General features: G+C 51.7%; 1 protein-coding gene across 20 annotated transcripts in view; it reads left to right on the top strand.

Moving 5' to 3' along the window:
• Positions 1 to 19,785, top strand: part of Plekha6 (pleckstrin homology domain containing A6) — a 139,142-nt gene extending 119,357 nt beyond the window's left edge. For 15 of the 20 annotated variants that reach the window (XM_087906513.1, XM_085688231.2, XM_087906512.1 and 12 more), the window contains 14 exons: positions 250 to 330; positions 559 to 708; positions 1,632 to 1,727; positions 3,056 to 3,167; positions 3,689 to 3,828; positions 4,716 to 4,865; positions 6,033 to 6,162; positions 6,338 to 6,444; positions 9,244 to 9,420; positions 10,533 to 10,700; positions 10,778 to 10,911; positions 11,375 to 11,520; positions 15,299 to 15,422; positions 16,055 to 19,785. In XM_087906513.1, coding sequence (XP_087762639.1) covers positions 250 to 330; positions 559 to 708; positions 1,632 to 1,727; positions 3,056 to 3,167; positions 3,689 to 3,828; positions 4,716 to 4,865; positions 6,033 to 6,162; positions 6,338 to 6,444; positions 9,244 to 9,420; positions 10,533 to 10,700; positions 10,778 to 10,911; positions 11,375 to 11,520; positions 15,299 to 15,414 — 1,707 coding nt within the window. In that variant the 3' untranslated portion in view covers positions 15,415 to 15,422; positions 16,055 to 19,785. The remainder of the gene's footprint in view (positions 1 to 249; positions 331 to 558; positions 709 to 1,631; positions 1,728 to 3,055; positions 3,168 to 3,688; positions 3,829 to 4,715; positions 4,866 to 6,032; positions 6,163 to 6,337; positions 6,445 to 9,243; positions 9,421 to 10,532; positions 10,701 to 10,777; positions 10,912 to 11,374; positions 11,521 to 15,298; positions 15,423 to 16,054) is intronic. The other 5 variants (XM_087906517.1, XM_087906522.1, XM_087906521.1 and 2 more) reach the window with 3 other exon arrangements.
• Positions 19,786 to 22,401: the final 2,616 nt, after the last annotated feature.

The raw sequence follows: 22,401 nt of genomic DNA, 5'->3' as shown, positions 1-22,401 counted from the left end.
GTACCCCCACAGTAGGATAGGATGCACTTGACTCCCTGCGACCTCCACTCAGAGGATTATCATATCTCATTTCCTAAGATGAAGAGATCCTTCATGCTCTTTCCTGAGCTTTCAAGGTGACGGTGAAGGCCCAGGTTCCTTGGCTGGGGAAAGTGGCGGTATCCAGAGGCCAGGCCCTGCCAACCCGATTCCCAAGTCCCCACGGAACCATGTCCTTCATCTCCTCCTTTCTCCCCTCTGGGCCCTTAGAAGCTGCTGGGCAAGCTGTGTGAGCAGAACAAGGTGGTGAGGGAGCAGGACCGCCTGGTGCAGCAGTTGCGAGCAGAGAAGGTGAGAGTCTGGGGTGTTTTTAGAGGCGGGGCTGGCATGGGGATGACGAGATGCCATCTCTGTCCTTACATCGCTTGAGAGACCTTTTATTCCTTAGACTTCTTATCTCCCAGGGACAACAGCCAGTTTGAGAATAACCTTGGCTAAGCTGCCTGGCTGAGCTACTAGGGGCTCAGGCATCTAGAGAAGGTCACCAGGGCAGTTCACACCATCCCTCTCTTTCTTCAGGAGAGCCTGGAAAGTGCCTTGATGGGGACCCACCAGGAGCTGGAGATGTTTGGAAGCCAGCCCGCCTACCCAGAGAAGCTGCTGCACAAAAAGGAGTCTCTCCAAAACCAGCTCATCAACATCCGAGTGGAACTATCACAGGCCACTACGGTAACCCGCCGGGGAGCAGGGCCTGCGGCTGTTGACCTCCCCTTTGTGCCACCCTGACCCCGGTATCTCCTAAGACAGCGGAAGCAGTGATGCAAGGGCACTCCTATGCAGTGGGCATGCACAAATAGCGAGTGTGCCTACCTGTTCATTCCAAAGTGTCTCTACCCAGCGAGCAAGCTCATTTCCCACAGGCTGCATTTGCGCCAGGGCTCCTTTGAGGCAGTGCAATAGCTGAGGGTTACTGAGTTCCTTGGTTCATCTAACTTGTATACTGTCCACTTTGCCCTCTGCCTTGAGGAAGCAGGGCGCTGGCTGGCTTGCCATTGCCCAGCTAGGGGACAGGTGTGGATCCTTCAACGCAACTTGTTCCAATAACAGTGGTCCAGAAGAGAAGGAGGGTCTCCATGGGGAGAGAATCAGCATTCTCCCAGGCTCTGTCTCTCTACCCTCATTTCTTGTTCCCTGTCCTGAGTGGGACAGGAGAGTATGACTGAGACCTTTCCTCTTTGACCTGAAAGGTCCAGCATTTTCTTTAGTGTGCCATGGGATATTTCTGGCCCCTCTAGAAGGGTTAGTAAGAGCCGTCATCAGAATGCCTCAGCTTTGTTGCCTTCTTGCCAGACTTCAGACCCCAGGTATCCCAGCCCCAAACTCCTTTGCAGCAGTAGAAGGGAGGCCTTGTTGAAGGCAGCTTCCTCCCTGGCTTAGCTGCTTTTCTCCTTGCTCTGACAAAGGGTTTTTGACTCACAGTTTGAAGGGAATATGCCCACCATTGTGGCGGCTGGCCCCTTGCACCCACGTTCAGAAGCAGAGATGGATTGGGGCACTCAGCTCGCCATGCCCTTTGTGTTCAGTCCTGGTGATCATCAATCCCATCAAGCTGAGGAGATGAACATCACATTTGGTAATCCTCTCCCCTGCAGGCACTGACCAACAGCACAGTGGTGTATGAGAACCTCGAGTCTGAGGTCTCTGCCCTGCACGACGACCTCTGGGAACAGCTCAACTTGGACATCCAGGTGAAAGGGGGAGCCCTAAGCACGGGGGTGGGCAAGGTGTGTTCTGCGTCTTCCCTTGTCCTTTGTGGCAAAGGAGAGCAAAGTGGCTGTCTTTCTTGATTTAGCCATTTCAGTATAAGACAAGGAACTAGTCCTGACATAGATGGTGGGGAGTAGGGGGACAGAGACAGAAGGATAGAGAGATACAGAGAGAGAAAGGGAGAGGAAAGAGAAAGAAGAAAAGAGAGACCTGGACCACTGAGGCCTATACTTTTAGGCTGAAGACAAAGTGAGAATGTTCCTCTCAACTTACAGAGGCTGGAGCTAATGAGGCAAGAGACTTAGGTTAGAAGCAGCATATTCTATGGCTGAAAGGGTTTAAAAACAGATATGTGGTTATAAATACCCCTCCAGACACTGGAGAGGCTGGCATTGCAGGAGCCACCTATGCAGTTTTAGAAACAACAGGGCTTATCTTCCGGGAATGGGGAAGAAGCGGGCGGCTTGCAGGAGGGGGTAGATGGTGGAGGCTTCTGTTTTATTTTATTTTTGCCCTCATCTTTTGTCTGACCAAGCCCTGTCTTTTCACTAGCTGGTTTTGTAAGCTCTGTTCCTCAGATGCAGTTAATGTCCTGCTTTCCTCCTGGGAACAAAATTCACCTCCCTACCTTGGGCTGGGCAGGGTAAAGTGAGGACCCAAGGGTCCCAGATGCTGCCACATCCCATGGACCAGCTGCACTTCAAGTGCACACATTTTAGGAGGGAGGAGGGCCATGGGCAAGAGCATCAGCTTCTGACTCAGAAAGGCCCATCCGTAGACCCTGGCTGTGTGGCTTACTCGGTGGATGGCCCTAGATGCGGTCTCCTCTCTCCTCTCTGCGGTAGGAGCTGCTGCCTGGGTACCTCAGCGGGGCGTCCTACAGCTGAGTTAGTGCATGCAAAGCGTCTGGAGCGGTGCCTGGTACCGAGGCACACAGGATAAGTGGCAGCTGTTAAATTACAGAATGTGGGCTGTAGTAGAATGTAGCTCGTGGCTAGGCTGTTGGAATGTGAAAAAAAGAAAAGACCAAAAAACCACTGAAAAGTCTTACCCCATAGAAAAAAACAGATGTGTCCCCTAGACCCCCATGCAGGCTCAGAAGGGGTTCCTCACTCCAACTTCTGAGGCCTTCGCTTTTCTGGGGACACAATTCTGTATTAGCTAAAGATGCAGAGACTTCCATAAAAAAAGCTATGTGTGCTGGAGAGGGGTGTGTAGGCAGGAACGCAAGGGTTCCAAAACCTGCTCAGAGGGGTCCAGGCCTCGGGCAGGGCTGGCACATCGTTGAGTCATTCTGCGGCTGTTTCAGAGTGAGGTGCTCAATCGGCAAATTCAGAAGGAGATCTGGAGGATCCAAGACGTGATGGAAGGGCTGAGGAAGAACAACCCATCTCGGGGCACGGACACAGCCAAGCACAGGGGTAGGTACCCCCACATGCCTGGACTCATCTACACCCCTGCCAACTCACACTAGAGGACCCCCGAGTGATTTCAGAGCTATCCCTGAGCCCAGGGACCCTGAGTGACTTCAGAGCTATCCCTGAGCCCAGGGACCCCCGAGTGATTCATAGCCTAAGCCCAGGGTCCCCTGAGTGACTTCAGAGCTATCCCTGAGCCCAGTGCTTCAGGCTGGATTTTCTTGTCAATTCAGAGACTGCAGTGTCACCTCTGTTTGCTCTCTTCGCTGCTTAGAGGACCTCTTAGTAGCCAGCCTGTGACCCCATCACCTGCAGGTGTCTCCCTTGCATCCTCCACTCCTTGTACCCATGTGTGTACATGCCATCCCCCCTCCACTCCTTGTACCCATGTGTGTACATGCCATCCCCCCCTCCACTCCTTGTACCCATGTGTGTACATGCCATCCCCCCCTCCACTCCTTGTACCCATGTACATAACTATCATCCTTTCCTCCACTCTTCACCCCTCTCTTCTGTTTCTCCAGGAGGACTCAGCACCTCAGCCACCTATAGCTCCAACAGCCCAGCCAGCCCTCTCAGCTCTGCCAGCCTTACCAGTCCCCTGAGCCCCTTTTCAATGGTGTCTGGTTCTCAGGGATCTCCAACCAAACCAGGGTCCAGCGAGGTAAGCTGGGAAAACAGTACAAGATCCATGGGGACAGAAAGGCCAGATCCTGACCACTGGAAAGGGCACGCAGTCTCCCTAGGTCTTCTCCAGGGCCCCCATCCTTGTGTTTTGGGACCATTGTCACAGTGGTTTGTACCCCCCCCTTGGAATTTCCCTGGCACCCACTCTACCTGTCCTCTTTAGCTCCTCACAAGGAAGTCTTCCTGAGACCCAAGATGGCTACCAAAGATCCCCTATATCTGGTGGGAATTTAAACCAGGAATATCCTGAAGTGAGGGGGTTGAGCATGGGGAGCTGTTTGTTAGTCAGTCAGTCAGTCAGCTGGTCATTCAGTGTTCATGGGATGGAATGAACTCTTAGACAGGCACCTAGGCAGGCCCCCGGGGCCTTTTGTTCAGAGAGTCAGCACCCAACAGGGACCAGTTCATAGAAGGCGACAACCTACAGGAGACATTGGTGGTATATCGGTAATGAGTCACATGGTTCAGACGGTAAAGACTGCTCTCCTCTAAAGGAGGGCAGGGTAGAACTTAAATGTGGCCGTGGTGTGTCTGGACAGGGAGAGGCCAAATGGGGTACAGGCAAGGGAGACAGAGGCAAAGGTACTGGATGGGAAAGCCCTGATGTGATGGGGAGGCAGTACTGAGGGAGCTTTGGAAAAGTGGGGAGCAATGTGGAGGGGCGGGCAGGAGGGGCTCAGTTGAGGAGAAAGGCACAGGGCTGCCGGTAGATCTGGAGCTCTGCCAGGCCAGGGTTGGGGTGCGGTGCCCAGGCCTGGGGCATGCTTCATAGGTTAAGACTGTCTGGCTCCTGCTGATTCTCTCTTCTGCTCTCACAGTGGCCGCTCTCCTTTCTTCTAACGCTTTGGCTTCTCTCTGCCTCAGGAACCTGGCCCACCTCGGCCACCCCTCCCCAAAGCCTACGTCCCCCTGGACTCTCCTCCCACCGTCCCTCCACTCCCTAATGAGAGCCGCTTCTGGCCATATCCCAACTCCCCTTCCTGGCATCACAGTGGCGAGACAGCCAGGGGTCAGGTACCCAGCATACTTGGGGTTTGGAGGGTGGGACGGTGCAGTGTGGGACAAAGACCCAGGCGAGGGGCAGGGTAGAGCACTGAGGGTTGTTTTTCCTCTCATTTCCACAAAGCTCTGTCTCTTCTGGCCCTGGGGTGACAGCCTCAAAGACTGTCTTCCCTTTTGCTTTCCTGCGGACGGTGGAAAATGAATTACAATCCTACCCAATCCCGGCTCACGAGCATCTGATGGTTGTGGGCGCAGAGCCCTCCCAACATGATTAAACCAAAGGAAACGGAGTGACCTCTTCCCCAGCACCATCTCAGGCCCTTCCTGCCCCTTGCCCACCTCAGACCCCTGTCCTCTCGTGTTCTTGTTCTGCCTCTGTCTCGTTCTCACTGGGTCTCATGAGCCTCTGGTGTATAAGGAAGGATACCAGCCCTCACCTCCTGTCTGGGCTTCTTATCTGGGTCCTTAGGACAAAGAGGTGAATAATTAGACTCAGACTTGGTTGAATGCTATTGGGAGACCCGAGTTCTATGCAGACTTGGTTATATGCAGTTTGAGGCCTTACCAGTGAGACAGGCAGAATAGTTGACATTGCCTGTCGCTGTACACTACGAAATGGACAACACTTGCCCATTGTCTAGGGTTCTGTCTGGGCAACGGCTGTGCTTTCCGTCTCTAGCCTTGTTCTATGAGGCTCAGAATCTTTGACTTTACAATAGGAAGAGGCTGCTCAGAGGCTGTCTGAAGTCTCATAACTCTGGAAGCCCACAAGCAAAAGCCTTTTTCAAGTCCCCGGAGTCCTGGTATCAAAGTCTACCTGGTTCTTTTGGCCTAGTCTGCCTGAATCCTGGCAGGACCCTCAGAGACCCTAGGATTTGTAACTCCCTCCAGTGACGACTATGATCCAGAGCCCACAGTCTGTGCTTCTTCGAGCTTTCCACGACACCTGGGTTGGGCAGGGACCTCTCTGATTAGCCCAAAATGAAACCTCCTTGGCCCTCATTCCCAAGAGAACACAGTCTGTGAGACATAGGTGAGAGCCATCCTCGCCCACTACTAGCTAGCACTTGTGTAATTTCCCTGTTCTCTGTATTGTAAAGAATTGGAAGGAAGGCAGTAAGGAGGCCAGATTTCTAGCCTTCACCCTAACTCAGCCATCTTCTCATCCCTCCTTCCCAGACCAAAACAGGCTATGAGTCAAGCAAGAAAGACCCCGACCAGACCTCACTCCTGGATACCCCCAGAGACATTAGCCTTGTGCCCACCAGACAAGAGCTGGAGGCAGAAAAGCAGGCAGCTCTCAACAAAGGTGGGTTTCAGCCCATACTTGCGTAGGTAAGGCTAAGGTACTCCCTCATGCTGGAGGAGCGTGCTCACCCACCCTCGGCCTTGGTGGGGAGAGAGCAACCAGGCCTCTCCCCAGGAAGCAGATGCTCTGATCCCTGCTTCCCACAAGGCCCACTGGTTGCTCTATCTCGCTGTAGTTGGCATCGTGCCCCCTCGGACAAAATCTCCTGCTGAAGAAGAGATGACGCCGTCAGGAGTGGTGAGAAGGGCCACCAATGGCCTCACCAATGGCCTCTCCTCCCGGGTAAGTGCCCGCCCTTGACTCTGAGGGCTGGTACCCAGCGGTCATGACCCCTCAAGACCCAGAACCAGAGAGGGAGGCAAAACATGTGGGAGGAAGAATGGTCCTTCATAGATGTGCCAAGGGTTAAGGAAGATGAGCATGAAGCAGGAGAGTGCTTGACATTGTCTTAGCATGCTGTGGCAGGATGTAGCAGGGAGAACAGAGGCCAGAGTGCAGTGTGCTGTTAGTTCCCCAGGGCTCCTGGGAATTAACACATTACCACACCCATCTAGTGGCTTAAAACAACACAACTTTATACTCCCAGTTAGGAGGCCAGGAGTCCAAAGTCAGGGCATCACCAGTGTTGGCTCCTTGGTAAGCCTGAGAGACTCTGTCCCATGTCTCCCTTGGTAAATAGTGTTTCCCTGCCAGGCTTAGTATCCACCAGATCACTCTTATATTGCCTTCTCTGTTTGTCCTCCCCTTTTCTTAAAAGGACACTCCTCACTGAATTTTGGGTCCCTAAATTCATGATGACCTCATCTTCAGATTATTAATTATAACTGTAGAAACCTATTTCCAAAGAAAAAGGGCATAATCTCAGCGTAAGAGGCTATGGTTTAGACATATCTTTTGGGGATCACTATTCAACAACTATAGTGCCAAATTTCATGCCTTTCCACTTGAAAAAGTACCCATTCTGTTCCAGGAACCCCAAAGCTTCACCTCGTGACATCATTAACCTTAATACTAAAATCTCATCTATTATTAGTTCAGAAGCCCCACATCTCCAGCCAGACACGGTGGCTCATGCCTGTTCCCCAGGACTTGAGAGACTAAGGATACAGTGAGTTCTAGGTCAGCCCGGATTACAGAATCAGATCCTGTCTCAAGAAGCAAAGACAGACAGAATTGAAGAGAAGGCTCAGTGGGTAAAGTTGTTGCTTTGCAAGCGTGGGAAACTGAGTTCAGATCCCCAATACCCACGTGAAAGTCAGGCGTAATGGCATTCTCCTGTAACCCTACCTTCAGGGGTGTAAACACAGGCTTATCCCGGGAACTCCCTACCAGCCAGTCTAGCCAAGACAGTGAGCGCCAGGTTCAGTGAGAGACCCTGTCTCACAAAGGAAGGTGAGGAGCAGTAGAGGAAGGCAGCTGGAATCAATCTCCAGCCTCTACACATGCATGCACAAGTGAACGTATCCTCATACAGATGTGTGCACACATGCACCCCACCCCACCCAAAGCAGCTAAGTCCCATAACTCATCATCCGAATCATGTCTAGCAGGACTCTAGATCGTATTTAATACGGGGCAGATTTTTTTCTAAGTTAGTCTGCTTCTAAAATACAACAGCATAAGATAATTTTTCTTTTTTAAGAATTTATTTACTTTTTCATCGTGTGTGTGTGTGTGTGGAGGCAGGAGTACGTACGCCATGATACGGGTGTGGAGGTCAGAGGTCAACTTTTAGGGATCAGTTCTCACCTTCCACCTTGTTAGGCAGGGTCTCTCACGTTTCTGCTGCTGCACCGTACGTGCCAGGCTAGCTGGCCTGTGGACTTTCAGGTGATTCCCCTGTCTCTGCTGCGCATTTCAGGGTAGCGGTGCTGGGATTCCAGGTGACTGCTACCACAGCCAGCTTTTTACAGGGATCCCAGGGATCGAACTTGGGTCGCTGGTCTTGCACAGCTGACACTTTCACCTGCCGAGCTTTCTTCCTGGCCCCAAGATAATCACTCTTGTCCCAAAGGAGAAGTTAGAAGGAGTAAAAGGATCTCTAACCTCAAGGAAGTTGTTTGGCCAGTGCTGGGATCAGACCCCAGAGCCTTGTGCACGCCGCCAAATGCTACACCTCTAAGCTGTAACCTCAGGTCCTACAGCCTGAGGATAGTCTCCTGGGGCTCATTGTCCTACCCACGGGTGGGTAAAGGTTCCACCAGCCCTTGGTGTCAGGCTGTTCTTTCTTTTAGGGTCAGCCTTCTGGTTTTCTTTTATTATTTTTTATTTTATTGACAGCACCTCACTACATAGCCCCTGCTTACCTAGAATTTGCTATGCAGAACAGGCTGGCCTTGAACTCAAAGATCCTCTTGCCTCTGCATCTTTGCTGCTGGGATTAAAGGCATGCACCACCATGCCCAGCTTCTCTTCTTTTGCCTTCTCTTTCCATCACCAAAATTATTTTGAAGACCCCATTTCTACCAATGAAATCTAGGATTTTCCCCCTCATTATTTACCTTGAAATTCTCTCAGCCTCTCCCCATTTCTTGATTCTGAAGTCTCTTCTATTTCTTGGCACCCCATTTCCTAGTATCTCAGTCTTTATAGGCCTCCCAGGGATCCTGAAACAAAATTCACCATGTGCTATGTAGCTTAAAACTCTTCTGTGCATGGAGTCCAAAATGAAGGTGCTGGCAGGGCTGGTCCCTGCTGATGGTGCTAAGGGAGGATCTACCCACCTCCCTCTGACGTGGAGATCCAGCTAATCAGACTTGGCATTTGTTTCCATGCGGGTGAATCGTCCTAGTCTCTGCTTCCGTGTCCATCACCCTCTTCCTGCCCTGTGTTGCCATCTTGTCTGTCTTTTGCAGGGACAGTTGCTATTGGATCCAGGTCAGCTCTGGATGATCTCATGTTTCCAAATAAAGTCATATTTGCAGGCACCAGGGGCCAGAATAAATTTGACATATTTTTCTGGAACCATTGTTCAGCCCTCTATGGGTAGGCTACCTCCAGAAGGACACTTTGAGAACTTAGAGAGCTGGGGGACCTGGTGGGGTGGGAAGCACATGACCGAGCCTCATTTCCTCGCTACAGCAAGAGCGCCCCAAGAGTGCTGTGTTCTCTGGAGAGGGCAAGGTGAAGATGAGTGTGGAGGAGCAGATGGACCGGATGAGGCGGCATCAGAGCGGCTCCATGAAGGAAAAGCGGAGGAGCCTGCAGCTCCCAGCCAGCCCTGCCCCTGAACCTAGCACCCGGCCTACCTACAAAGTGGTAATGTCCCCTCAGCTGCCCACAGGCCTGAGTCCGCCATCTGTCCACACTGCCGCTTTCAGTCCATGACCAGCCTGGACCAGGGAGCTTGAAGAGAGAGGAGACTGGGGGCTCCTGGGATACCCCCACATAGAGTTCCTTCAGCCCATGCTTCCTCTTTGTTTATTGAAAAGTAGTGTCTAGACAGAATGACGGATGCTTTTGCTAAAATAAAGTATTCAGAAATTCATTTAGTGTTTAAGGGCACTTGCTGCTCTTGCAGAGGACTGGAGTTCAGATCCTGGCACTCAACATCAGATGCATCACAACTACCTGTAATCCTAATTACAGGGATCCAAAACCCTCTTCTGGACTCAGCAAGCACCCACATACACATACTATATATACACGTGCTTACACACACACACACACACACACACACACACATTAATTTGGTAGAGAGTAGTGCACAATCCATCATGTAGAAAGAACCATCTCTCTTATGTGATTCTGGGCACCTCTGTATATGGAGCATCGGCCTGGGTGCCCTGAAGACAGCCGTGGTAGCTCCCCGAGCAGTACTGTTCACGGAGCTGTCTATATTCCTTCATTTAACGCCATCAGTCAGCAATGATTTCAACTTTATCGCCCCCGTTTTACAGAAAGGGAAGTCAAGTCAAGAGAAACAGAGCTTTCTGGGTCTCACAGCTATAAGTACAAAGGTGGGTGTAGCATCTGCTTGACTTCTCTTTACAGTAAGTGTCCGGAATAGAGAAGAAGCTTGATGCAAATCCTTCCTTCATACGGTTTCGCTCCGGTCGATAGGTCAGAACTTCTGTAACATGAAACTATTAGAAATCAATAAGGGGCACACTGCGACAGCGCCAGGTGTGCAGTCCAGACTGTAAGGACAGGAGTGATCACTGGCAGGAGATACGGACGAGACTGTACCTCTGGGCCTTGCTGTAGGCAGGTGTCGGGAAAGCAGAGAGGAAGGAGGGTGGCTCTGCAGTGCTGGCCAGTGGGAGACTGACCAAGGATGCTGGTTGGGGACAGGGATGCAGGAACAGTAAGAACTTCCGGGAGGCAGACATGGGTAGAAGTGACCTGGTCATGACAGGGCTATCCCCCAGGTGCGCCGTCACCGCAGCATCCACGAAGTGGACATCTCCAACCTGGAGGCAGCCCTGAGGGCCGAGGAACCTGGTGGCCAGGCCTATGAGACACCACGGGAGGAGATCGCCCGGCTTCGCAAAATGGAGCTGGAGCCCCAGCACTATGACGTGGACATCAATAAGGAGGTGAGTGGTCCAGGACAGGGCTGAGGGAAGGGGTGGCCATGGAGGGGCTGTAGGTGGTGACCTCAGGCCCTCCACAGCTCTCCACTCCAGACAAAGTCCTCATTCCTGAGCGGTACATTGACCTGGAACCAGACACTCCCTTGAGCCCCGAGGAGTTGAAGGAGAAGCAGAAGAAAGTGGAGAGGATCAAGACACTCATTGCCAAATCCAGGTGATAGGCCTAGGCGAGCCTCCATCCCGCTGCCCTCCCTGCACCTAGGTTCCTTAGGCACTAGATGTCTTGGAGGCTCCGTGCCTCCCCAGGGTAGAGAAAACAGACGCAGTGGCCAGGGGCAGCTGACTATACCCAAGCATCTGGTAGAATGAGGTTGCTGCTGCTGGACCCCAGAAAGACCTACTGGGCTTGCGCACAAAATGGAGGGTGCCTCTGCTCATCTTCCCCGCTTCAAGGCTGCCCCACATGTTCACTTGAAAATTATTTGAAAATGTTGAGGGTAGGGATCCCAACAGTCTTGCCAGGGTCTCCCTCACTCCTGCGGCCAGCCTTGCTAGGCACCAGAGGCTGCACACTCAAAGGTCCCTGGTCCTCCCCACCAACTTCAGCTGCAGACCTCCCCAAGCCAATTGGACTATGCTGTCCCTCCCTCCATGTCTGTGTGTCTGTGCCTCTTCAGTATGCAGAACGTGGTGCCCATCGGCGAGGGGGACTCTGTGGACATGCCCCAGGACTCAGAGAGCCAGCTGCAGGAGCAGGAGAAGCGGATTGAAATCTCCTGTGCCCTGGCGACCGAGGCCTCCCGCAGGGGCCGCATGCTGTCTGGTGAGAGGGGCTGGGCCTAGCTCGCTCCGCCAGGGACACCAGCTGACCAGGTGTAGGGGAGGAAGTGCAGTACTGCCAGGGGGGCAGGCTTGGAGAGACACCAGGCCAAGGAGACGGCCCTCAGGGTCATAGTAAGCATTCACTAAGCCGCTGGGTTTATGCTAGGCACGGTATAAAGGGGCCATTTCCTCACTGATGAAATTCAGAACACCTTTCTTCAGTTCAGACGGTGCCAGGGTCAGAAGCAACAGAAGGCAGCCCCTCGCCCACCTCTGGGGTTTTAGTGCTGTGGCGATGACCGCGCGGCAATTCTGTAGACCTATTTGAGTCAGTAAGAGCTGAAGCTGAAATGGGAACCCTCTGTCCTGTTTCTAACTTTGTATATGCACGTTACAGCAGGAGGGTTGTAAGTCCCAACAAAGAAGACAGCCGTTAAACCTTGAGAACCTGCTGTCATTTAGAGAGTGATGAACTTGGGGTGAAGGACTGAGGAAGCTCTGGAGGCCGCAGGAGCTCCAGTGACAGGCTCTCCACAGACTGGCGCTGTCAGCCAGGAGGGACCAGCTCCTTTCCTGTAGCTAAGGCAGCAGAACCAGTTTGGCTGCGGGCAGGGAGGCCTCCTGTGACCTCTCCTTACTTACTTTAGGTACAAAAGAAATCTGAACCTGAATTGAACTTGCACCAACATTCCACATGCTTGGGCAAAAGTCACTTCCTATTTCAAGAGGGCAGCACATACGATGCTTAAAAACTCCCCTCTGGCCTGCCACACCCCTGGCTTTCTCCACTGTTACCCAACAGTCCAGGTTTTATGAGAACAAACCTCTAGGGCCCATCAGATTTTTCCTGACGTTTCAGGGTCTGTGTGCTGAAAGCAAATGGTCACTGTGCTTTTGCCAAAACCCCAACAATTCAAAAAACGGCTATGGTAAGGCCAGACCTCAGCCCTAGCCCACTGTCCCTGCTATCATTGGCCCATGGCCCAGAGGCCCCAGAGCAAGAACTAGCCCTGGGCATATGCAGTATGGGCATAGGTTCACACCCAGGACACTAGAAGGAGGACATTTGGGAGTAGGTCCTGAGAACAGCGGGCGTGGCGTGGAGAGCTAAAGGGGGATGTGTGTCGTAGACCACGTAACCGGTGAGAAGTGCTCTGTTTTGTGAGTCTACCTGGCTGCTACGCGCTGACTCAGTATGTACCAGACGAGAAGATGCGGCCTTTCTGAGTCTGCGTCCCTGGCACAGATGTCATGTGCAGTATCCGCATCTGGTGATGTTTGCAGATGTGCATCTGTGTGTGTCCAGATGATTGGTTTGTTGGTAGAAGGAATGTTTGAGGGCAAATGTAGAAACACATATGCGTGTGCATATGTGTGAGTGTACGGGGCGCAGGTGGAGGAGGTGACATCTGTGAATGTGTGCATATGTGTGAGTGTACGGTGTGTGGGCGGAGGTGACATCTGTGAATGTGTGTATTTGTGTGTGAGTATATGGTATGCGGGCATATGTGTGCATATGTGTGAGTGTACGGTGTGCGAGTGGAGGTGACATCTGTGAATGCGTGTGCATATGTGTGAGTGTATGGTGTGTGAGTGGAGGTGACATCTGTAAATGCGTGTGCATATGTGTGAATATACGGTGTGCGAGTGGAGGTGACATCTGTGAATGTGTGTATTTGTGTGTGAGTGTACGGTGTGCGAGCGGAGGTGACATCTGTGAATGCGTGTGCATTTGTGTGAGTGTACGGTGTGCGAGTGGAGGTGACATCTGTGAATGCGTGTGCATTTGTGTGAGTGTACGGTGTGCGAGTGGAGGTGACATCTGTGAATGCGTGTGCATATGTGTGAGTGTACGGTGTGCGAGTGGAGGTGACATCTGTGAACGTGTGTATTTATGTGTGACTGGCTTTACGTGTGTCAGGAATGCTGAGACCTATCCCGTATGTTGTGCACAGTGTACACCCTGTAGCCCTGTGAGTGAGTCCGGGTACCGGGTGAGAGGTGGATGCACTCCTAAGTGTGTGGCTTCTCATGCTTGCAGGTGTGTGTGCATTGTGGTACCACATCTGTCTAACATGGACTTGCTACACATTCGAAGTTAGCTTGTTTCAGAGGATATAGTCTTAATATATATTTAGCGTGTCTATTTCCTTAAAAAGATAATATTCACATAACAGCCTTTTCCTTCCTCAGTTACTCCTCTCGGTATCCTTATGTTCCTGACCTCTGTTGAAGGCTCCCAGGAGCTGTCGTCTCTCTGTGTGGCTCCCTCTGTAACTCAAGTGTTATCTTTACTTTTCATAAAAGGGATTCTCTTCACTTGTTAGAGCTACACAGGGGCTTTCAACTCCCCTCTTCCTCTCCCTTTTCTGGGCCCCATTTCCAGTCTGTGGGTCAGAACGCCCATGGGTCAACACCTATTAGAACTATGAATGACGGTGACTGGACTTCACAGGACTCTGTGGGCCAGTTGCTAGAGCCTCACTAGGCAGCTGTTAGAACATCTGTTTTGGCATCCCTGGGTGCTTCCTTGCATATGTGTTGACTTTTTGACTGTTTTAGAATCTGAACATAGCCCATACATGGCCCCCCTTTGGTGATACAGGCGTGCCTATGAATGTGTCGGAAAGTATTGGTGAATGCTTTTGCCTCTGATGTGCCAAGGATGTGGGCTCATATGGGAACATTGAGGCTTGAAAGTGCACGAACACATATCTTAGTTGTGTAAGATGATGTAACCATGTGGAGCTGTCAGATCCCAGGCACCAACGATGTTGTGTGAGGTAGACATGGTCTCACATCTGCTTGAGCAACCTGGGCTGTGAGCACACTGGAGACATGCCCATAGCAAAGGAGGAGCCGCGTGGGCCCTGTGCTGCACAGAAGTCAGGAAAGGTGATGCCAGGGTGGGAAGCAAGCCCTTGGAAATTTAGTGCCACATCCTGGAAATGCAGTGTGACTCCTGGCTGAGGTCTGGTTCGTCTCTGAGCCCGAGCGAGGACATTCTGCCGTCCTTCTGCCTTGGCAACACTGAGGATGTGCAAGAGTCTAGTGGCCACTTGGAGGACTCCTTGTCGTTGTCTTTCCCCTTTGCTGTTCTTCACATGAAATCATGATGATAGAGTAAAATCTCATCAGTTCAAACGTCACAATTATAGAATTCAAAGCAATTTTACATGAGTGGACTGAGGGTCCTCTGCTGGGCCGACCTGCGTGGACGCTTTCATGATCATGGGTGTTACTTCTGAGCCCTTGGTTACACCAAAGTTGGCGTAGATGGCTTTAGGCCTATGCTCTTTGGAAATGAGTGTCATGGCGACCGTCCTACGTCTCTGTTAAATGGGAACCCGGCGTTGTGGACTGATGTGATTTTGTTGCGTTATTAATCATTATCATGATTAACTGCCATAGATAGTGTGAAGTGACACACTGTCTTCATTCTGTCTGCACAGAGTAGAATTTGACTCTCCCCATGTGAGAGTCCCAAAGGGAGTCTTTGTCCCAGAACGGGGTGCAGCCTCATGCACCATCACCCTGGTTCTTAGCAGAACCTGGGTTTGGCCCGGCCTCCTCGGGGCCTCGCTATCCTCCATTGCACCCTGGGAATAAAGACAGCTTTGCCTCTGCTTGAGCGAGCTCCCCAAGCCAGCTCTTCTCTCTCTGCTTGCCTCCCTGCCTTGCTCCTTCCCCAGGGAGTGACCTCGCTTGCTCTGAGTGCCCAGTCTCCTCCCCAGTACCCTTTGTCTTCTATTCACTGCCCTGTTCATTTCTGTTTCCAGTGCAATGTGCCACCCCAAGCCCTCCCACCTCCCCTGCTTCCCCGACTCCACCAATCAACCCCCTACCGTCTGAACGCCCACGGGGCGCCGACAGCAGCCATACCATGCGGGTCTGAGCTCTGACGTAAGCACTTTTCTACTGTATTTCATGCACCCCAGGGAGGAGGGCCCTCCCCTTAACCCCCCCTTCCCCAAGTCATGTATGCCCTCTCATTGCTTCAACCCACCCCGGTGCCCTGTGCGCAGTGTCCCCCTCCATTTGTCCGCTTGAGCCACCAATGTCTCCCAGCGGTCCTGGCTGCAGGTGGTTGCCGATGCTGCTTCCTAGATATGCCGATGCTCATGACTCTGCTTCTTTGCAAGCAGAAGGTGCAAAGTTCACACGTGTCTGCTGCTCGGGGACAGTATCTCCCTGGCCCCCTCCCTCTGTACCTGCTACCCTATACTTCCCGTCTGCTAATCAGCTTCCATCTCTTGAGACCCATGGCAACCCTGCCACAGAACCCTAAGAAGCCCCTAGAAGCTGTGTCCCCACTCCCAGATGTAGCCGAGGGCAGTGCTAGAACCTGGCTATTGCCCCACCCCCAGCAGCAATAGCCTTGTGTTAGGAACAGGAAAGAACCCAACTTGTTACCCTCCCTTCCGCTCTCCCCCGGTTGGGGAAGGGATGGCTCCTTAGCTCTCGGTCATGAAGCTTTCTACTCCCCAGAGAAGCTAGCCCTCTGTTCTCGTCTCATCTGTGTCTCTGTTTTCTAGTGCAAGCCCTGGCTGAGGCCAATGCTGTGATGCTCCACAGAGCCACCTTCTGATAGCACACCTGGGACTCTGGCTCCTCATCCTGGCCCCCTGCCCTTGCACCCACGGTGGGAATGCCTTGGGGAGCCAGGCTGGGATCCGGGGCTGCTTCGGAAAGGAGCATGGAGGCCTTCAAATCCACATCTGCTGCCCTCGCCCTGAAGTCTGCACTGTCATGCCGTGGTTCTAAGGCCTTGGATGGCAAGGCCAAGGTGTCATCCTCTCTGATGCCCCAGTCACAGAGAGCTCAAGTGCAGTTCTGGATGGCATTGTGTGGCCCTCCTGCTCCGTCCCCTGATGGAGACCGTGTCCTGGTGGGGAGCATGCCCTCAGCTATGGGTGAGGACTGGACGTGAAGACAGGACAGACTGTATCCCTGGGAACCCACAGCACAGAGAGAGACCAACTCTTGCCATCGTCTTCCTCCCCTTCAGCCCCAGCACGGCGGTGATGCTGATGAGTTCCCTGGAGACCAGCCGCCCTGCTTGAGCCAAAGAGAAGATGAGGAGTGCTGGGGGGGAGGCCCCCAGGCTCCTGGAGGGGTCGGGTGTGGTGTGGATAGAAGACAGCAGGTCTATGCAGTGTCTGAGGGCAGGTCGGAAGCAGGAGCAGATGGAAGAAGAGAGAGGTTTGGAGACTGAAGGAAGGGAAGGTCGGACGCTTTCCACAGGCAACGAGGATGTAAGGAAGGAGGGAAATAGAAAAGTAGGGATGACTTCCCTAGAGTGGAGCCTCCGGTTCGTGCCAAGTTGAGGGACCCGACTGTCACCCCTGTACTTTCACGTCTTTCTCAGAAGCAGGTGGCCCCAGGAGGACTCGCTGGGCACACAGCGGCCTCAGCTGAGGTGCTTGGTAGCAAGGTGTGGAGGAAGGGGATGTTGGGTGAGACAGCCTGGGAGGTGGTCCATCTGTGTCGATGCCTGCTGTTTGTCTCTCTCCTAGGGTCAGGGGCAGAGAGGACTGTCTTACTGTCTGTCCTGACTGTCCGTCAGCCTTGGGGCCTTCTTTAGCCAGTTTCTCCCATTTAAACCCGGAGAGTGCTGTGGGCCAGCTGAGGGTTAACCCTGGGAGGAGGGAATGTGAGGCCAGGTTCTAGGTCCTTACTCCTCATCTCAGGCATCCAGAGCAGGACCAGAGGCTGGGTTTTCTCACAACCCACCTACCCAGGGAGGACAGGTCAGGGAGAGACGGGAGCAGAGCATAGTCTTCCTCTATTCCACCAACTGTGAGTGAATGTAGCCAGAGATCAGTGAAGGAAGGCCAGCTGCAGACACCAATCTCCAGCCCTGCTCTGCAAGACTAGCTGCCCAGAGACTTCAGCCTGAGCATCAGTGGTTCCCAGAGACAGCTGCTTCATCTCTCATCTGTCCATTGCTGTTCCTTCATGGCTGGGACAGCTACTGGTTCATATGCAAGTAAAGATGACAATTCATCCAACAAATACTAGTCAAGCACTTTTTGTGTATTAGGTACTGCTCTAGGTGCTTAGCATATTGTCTTGCTTCTGAGAGACTCTGGATTGGGAGGATTCCACCCATAGTCACTTCTGTCAGGCTTCTGGAAAGTGCCCCCTGGTGACATTCCCTGTCTACACAGTCCAAGCACCCAAAACCTGTCCTTTCTTCTTTAAAGGTGATAGTGGGATTAGCCCCCAGGTTAGCCTCACTCTCCATACCCTGTTCCACAAGAAAAAGAGTTTTTAGGGCTTCCCCTGTGTTTGTCTCTCTTTTTTTGTTAAAAAAAAAAATGTGGTATTTTTAGAAATACACGTTAAATCCCAAGAAATGTCTGCACCTCCTCCACCACTCTCATCCCGTATTTCCTTCATAAAGCTGGCTCTTTATGTTGCTTTACATGCCTTAATATATGTTTTATGGAAGTGATCATGTCACAGTTACCCATGTAATATCTATCTATGTATTTGTCTGGATGTCAGTCCTTTATCAGCTCCCGCCCAGACCCGTCTTCTGTCCATGCCATTCTTAGCATGTAGAAACCATGCCCCTTACCTTTTTGATCCAAAGAAGGGGAGAGGAAAGACTTATTCTAAGGTAGACCTATTTCATGCTTTTGTTTAAAAGCATATCTGTTTCCAGAATGCGCAGTGTCTGGAAGGGATTGGTAATTCATGAGGAGACTCAGGTGGTTGTCCCTAGTCGGAGTCCCTGTCCTTCCCTCTGCCCCAGTGGCTTCCTTCCCATTATCCAGTCATTGTAAAGGTCTGGTCCCCGGGCTCATCCCGACTGCATCCTGCAGGAGCAGGACATTCCTTTGAAAGTCCTGGTCCGAGAATCTGACTTCACTGTCCACTTTGGAAGGCAGTCTGAGGGCTGTCGGGCGTGTGAATCTCCTGAAGGAAGTGTTTACAACTGCATTCATGCAGTCCTCATATGGACCCCTGGACCACCTACTCCCCTCATCCCTCTGTGAGGAAAGGCCAGCAGGTTGCTGGCAGTGTATGCTAGCCAGTTTGAAGGAAGTCAGTCTGCTCCCTTACAGACCCAAGACACAAGGTGAAGCCCAGAGAAAGTGCTTGGGATCCTCTGTGTTCTTTGGTGAGGGCTGTGACTCCCAGGCCTCTCATAGCTTTCTCTCATAGCTTTCTCTCGAGCCCACTCTGTGTCGCACCCATCTCCCTCTAGGCCTTTTCTTTTTGGGAGTCTTTATGGCACATTGGTCTGGCATCCAGACTTGAAGCCTCATTCTTGACTGGGGAAGGCCCCAGAGTCAATGTCACATCTAGGTCTTTCTCGAGAAGAAACCCGCAGTGCGTTGGCAAAACTGTGGGCTGGAGTTCAGGCCTGTGCTAGCTCAGCCTTCCAAACTTGCCTCCTGACAGGTGAAGTGAGCAAGGAGGTTCTAGCCTTTCAAGGATTGGGGCAGGATGGAGTCCTCACCCCAGGTCTGAACTGATGTGTCTGGGAATTTTACAGCACTTCTGGCCAGCCTTTGATACCTGGCCTCCAACTCTGGCATTTGTCGGCCCTCTTCCCAGTCTCAAGCCTCTTGCTATGAATGAACAGGGCCCAGATATAAGCCCAGGGTAAGCACCCCTCCTGGGGTACCCGCATAGGGCCTTCCCAATGAACGCATTACCTCCTCCACCAAAAACCAAGAGGCTGCGATCAAATACCGCTACTGTCACTTTAAAGACTTCTGAGGAAGCCAGCTTGCACGTGGCAAGTGTGCTCTCCTGCCTTTGTGAAAGGCATGTTCTTGGGGGCAGGGCTACTTCTGCAAGATGGAACCCCTTCCTTCCCTCTTAGGCACCCTCCTCCTGGCAGCTCTTAAAACTAAGGAAAAATAATATATATAAATATATATATATATACATATCTATTTATGCATATATTTGGGGCCAATTTGATTTGCTAGTGTTAGACAATAAACCATACAAGGAAATTTATGATCTCAGTGTCTTTATTTAGTATGAAAGTGACCTTAGATAAGGAGTTAAGGTTAGATGAGCAGCGTCTCTGTTGGGACCACACGGCTGTAGCATCCCTTGAGCATCTATCTAGCCGATCATCCTCCCCTGGAGGAGGGGCGCCTGGATGAGGTAGGTGAGAGCTCGCTCCCTCCTCTCAGTGGCAGTCTCACTGGGTTAGGTACTAAAGAACCCCGATGAGCTCTGCATTTGTATCCTGCAAGTTTGTATAAACCAATGCTGGAAATAAAATGAATGGTTTGTACCTGTGGTGTGTGTGTCCTCTCGGCGTCCACGTAAGCCTTTTGCTGCCCTGCCCTGCCCTCGGGGTCCACGGGTTACAGATTTGATGGGAAAAGGAAGTAGGACTGGGGTGGCGGAAGGCTAACCTCACCAGTGTGGAACTGGGGTGGTAGCGGGCTAACCTTATCAATCTGGAGCTGGGGTGGCAGCAGGCTAACCTCGTCAGTGGAGCTGGAGTGGTGGCGGGCTAACCTCATCAGTGTGGAGCTGGGGTGGTGGCGGGCTAGCCTCATCAGTGGAGCTGGGGTGGCAACTGGCTAACCTCATCAGTGTGGAGCTGGGGTGGCAGCGGGCTAACCTTATCAGTCTGGAGCTGGGGTGGCAGCAGGCTAACCTCGTCAGTGGAGCTGGGGTGGTGGCGGGCTAACCTCATCAATCTGGAACTGGGGTGGCGGCAGGCTAACCTCATCAGATTGAGGTTTGGGTAATGGGAAAAGTCCACTGGCACTTTTCTTGGTTTGTCTCTGACATGGACAGGAGGATCATAGAAGAAAGAAAATATCCTAACCTTTCTCAATTGCTGCACAGTGCTCTCAGACTGTTTTAGGGCATGAGTGTGTGTGTGTGTGTGCATGTGCACGTGTGTGTGTGTGTGTATGTGTGTGTGTGTGTGTGTGTCTGGTGGTGGGCGGGGGAGCAGAGGGACCCTTTGGCATTCGCTGTGCGTGAAGGACCCTACTAGACTTTCTCCTTTGGAAATCCTGAGTGAGGAATGACTCAAGAAGCCAAATACAGCTGGGTGTGGTGCACACCTGTGATCCCAGCACTTGGAAGCAGAGGTGGAAGGATTGAAAATTCCAGGTCAACCTGGGCCTCAGAGTGGTGTGGGAAGTCCTTCTGTATGTGTGTTGCTTTTATTGGTTAATGAATAACGAAGTTACTTGGGCCTATGACAGGACAGAATAGAGCAAGGTGGGAATTCCAAGCAGAGATAGAGGAGAAAAGTAGGCGGAGCCAAGGAGACACCAAGCAGCTGCTGAAGGAGGCAGATGCCCCAGAACCTTTACTGGTAGGCCACAGACTCGTGGTGATACACAGATTAACAGAAATGGGATAATGTAAGATGTAAGTGTTAGTTAATAAGAAGCCTAACAGTGTTGTAATTAATATGGTTTCTGTGTTATTATTAGTGTCTGGGCAGCCAGGAAATGAATGAGCAGTCTCCATTTACAACATAGAGAAACCCTGTCTTAAAAATCAACAAACAAACCAAGCTGTTACCTTTAAGATCATCATAGCTATTCTCATCCCTACAGCCTGAACAGGGATGTTCTTTTAAATAGGTATTACAGGTTGCTGATATTCTCTGAGCTGTGAATCTGGTATTATTTGTGAATCAGGAAGAGTGGGGACCAAACATGGGCTTAAGGCAGCACATATCAGCACTGCAGTTGACAAACTGAGACAGGAGGATCCTGAGTTGGAAGACAGTTTATATAGCAAGCCCCTGTCTCCAAAACAACAAACCAAACAAAAATTCATGGAGCCGTAGAGATAGCTCAGTGGTTATAAGCACTACTGTTCTTGCAGAGGACCCAGGTTCAGTTCCCAGCACCCACATGGAGCTCACAGATGTCTGTATCTCCAGTTCCAGAGAATCAATGCCCTCTTCCTTCTAGCCTCCATGGGCATCAAGCATGCCTGCAGTGTTTGCACATACAAGTAAAAAATACACACTAAAATAAAAATAAATCATAAACAAACAATTCGGGACAGGAGTGATAACTCCAGAGTTAAAAGCTGTTCCTCCAGAGTTAGGTTTCCAGCACCTACATCAGGTGGCTCACAATGGCCTGAAACCCCACCTTCAGGGGATCCAGTGCTCTTGTCTAGCCTTTGCAGGCATCATCTGTGCATATGCACATGCACGCGCGTGCACACACACATTTTAATAAAAATAAATATTTTTTTAAAAAATCCAGAACAAAAGAAAAGGCTTCTGAGGAGGCGGGTGTGCCCAGGAGAACCAGTCACTCTCTGGACCCTGAGCCTCCATCTGCAGCCCTCATTAGAGCAGAGCCAGTGACAGGCACCTGCTGGGAACTATGCAGTCACGAAGTTCCACTTGTATCGTTGACTCCACAAGCAAGAGTGGCCCCTCTCATAGGATGAAGATGCCTTGTAGTTGCCAGGGGCAGCCCCCCTGCCACCCTGGCTCAGATGAACCCTTCATCCAAGCCAGGCTGGGTGTGTAAAGGGGCGCAGTCAGGAAATGGAATAAAAATCTCCACAGCACGCCCTTGGAGAGTACTGCTCTGTGATATGATTATTTATGTCTTAGGCGGGGGGGGGGGGGTCATGAAGGCTCTAGACCCTGTTAGCCCATGCCCAACCCTTTGGTCCCTCTAGAGGCAATGGTTCTCAACCTTCCTAATGCTGCAACCCTTTAATACAGTTCCTCGTGTTGTGCTGACCCCCCTCAACCATGAAACTATCTTCATTGCTACTTCATAGCTGTGATTTTGCTACTGTTATGACTTGTAATGTAAATATCTGTGTTTCTGATGATCTTTAGCAACCCCTGTGAAAGGATCAGTTGACTTCCAAAGGGGTCTCCACCCACAGGTCTGGAGCCTCC

The sequence above is a fragment of the Myodes glareolus genome, chromosome 5 (assembly GCF_982192425.1).
Source record: "Myodes glareolus chromosome 5, mMyoGla1.1, whole genome shotgun sequence".
Taxonomy (NCBI): Eukaryota; Metazoa; Chordata; class Mammalia; order Rodentia; family Cricetidae; genus Myodes; species Myodes glareolus.
This window is presented reverse-complemented; position numbering and strand designations above follow the sequence as displayed.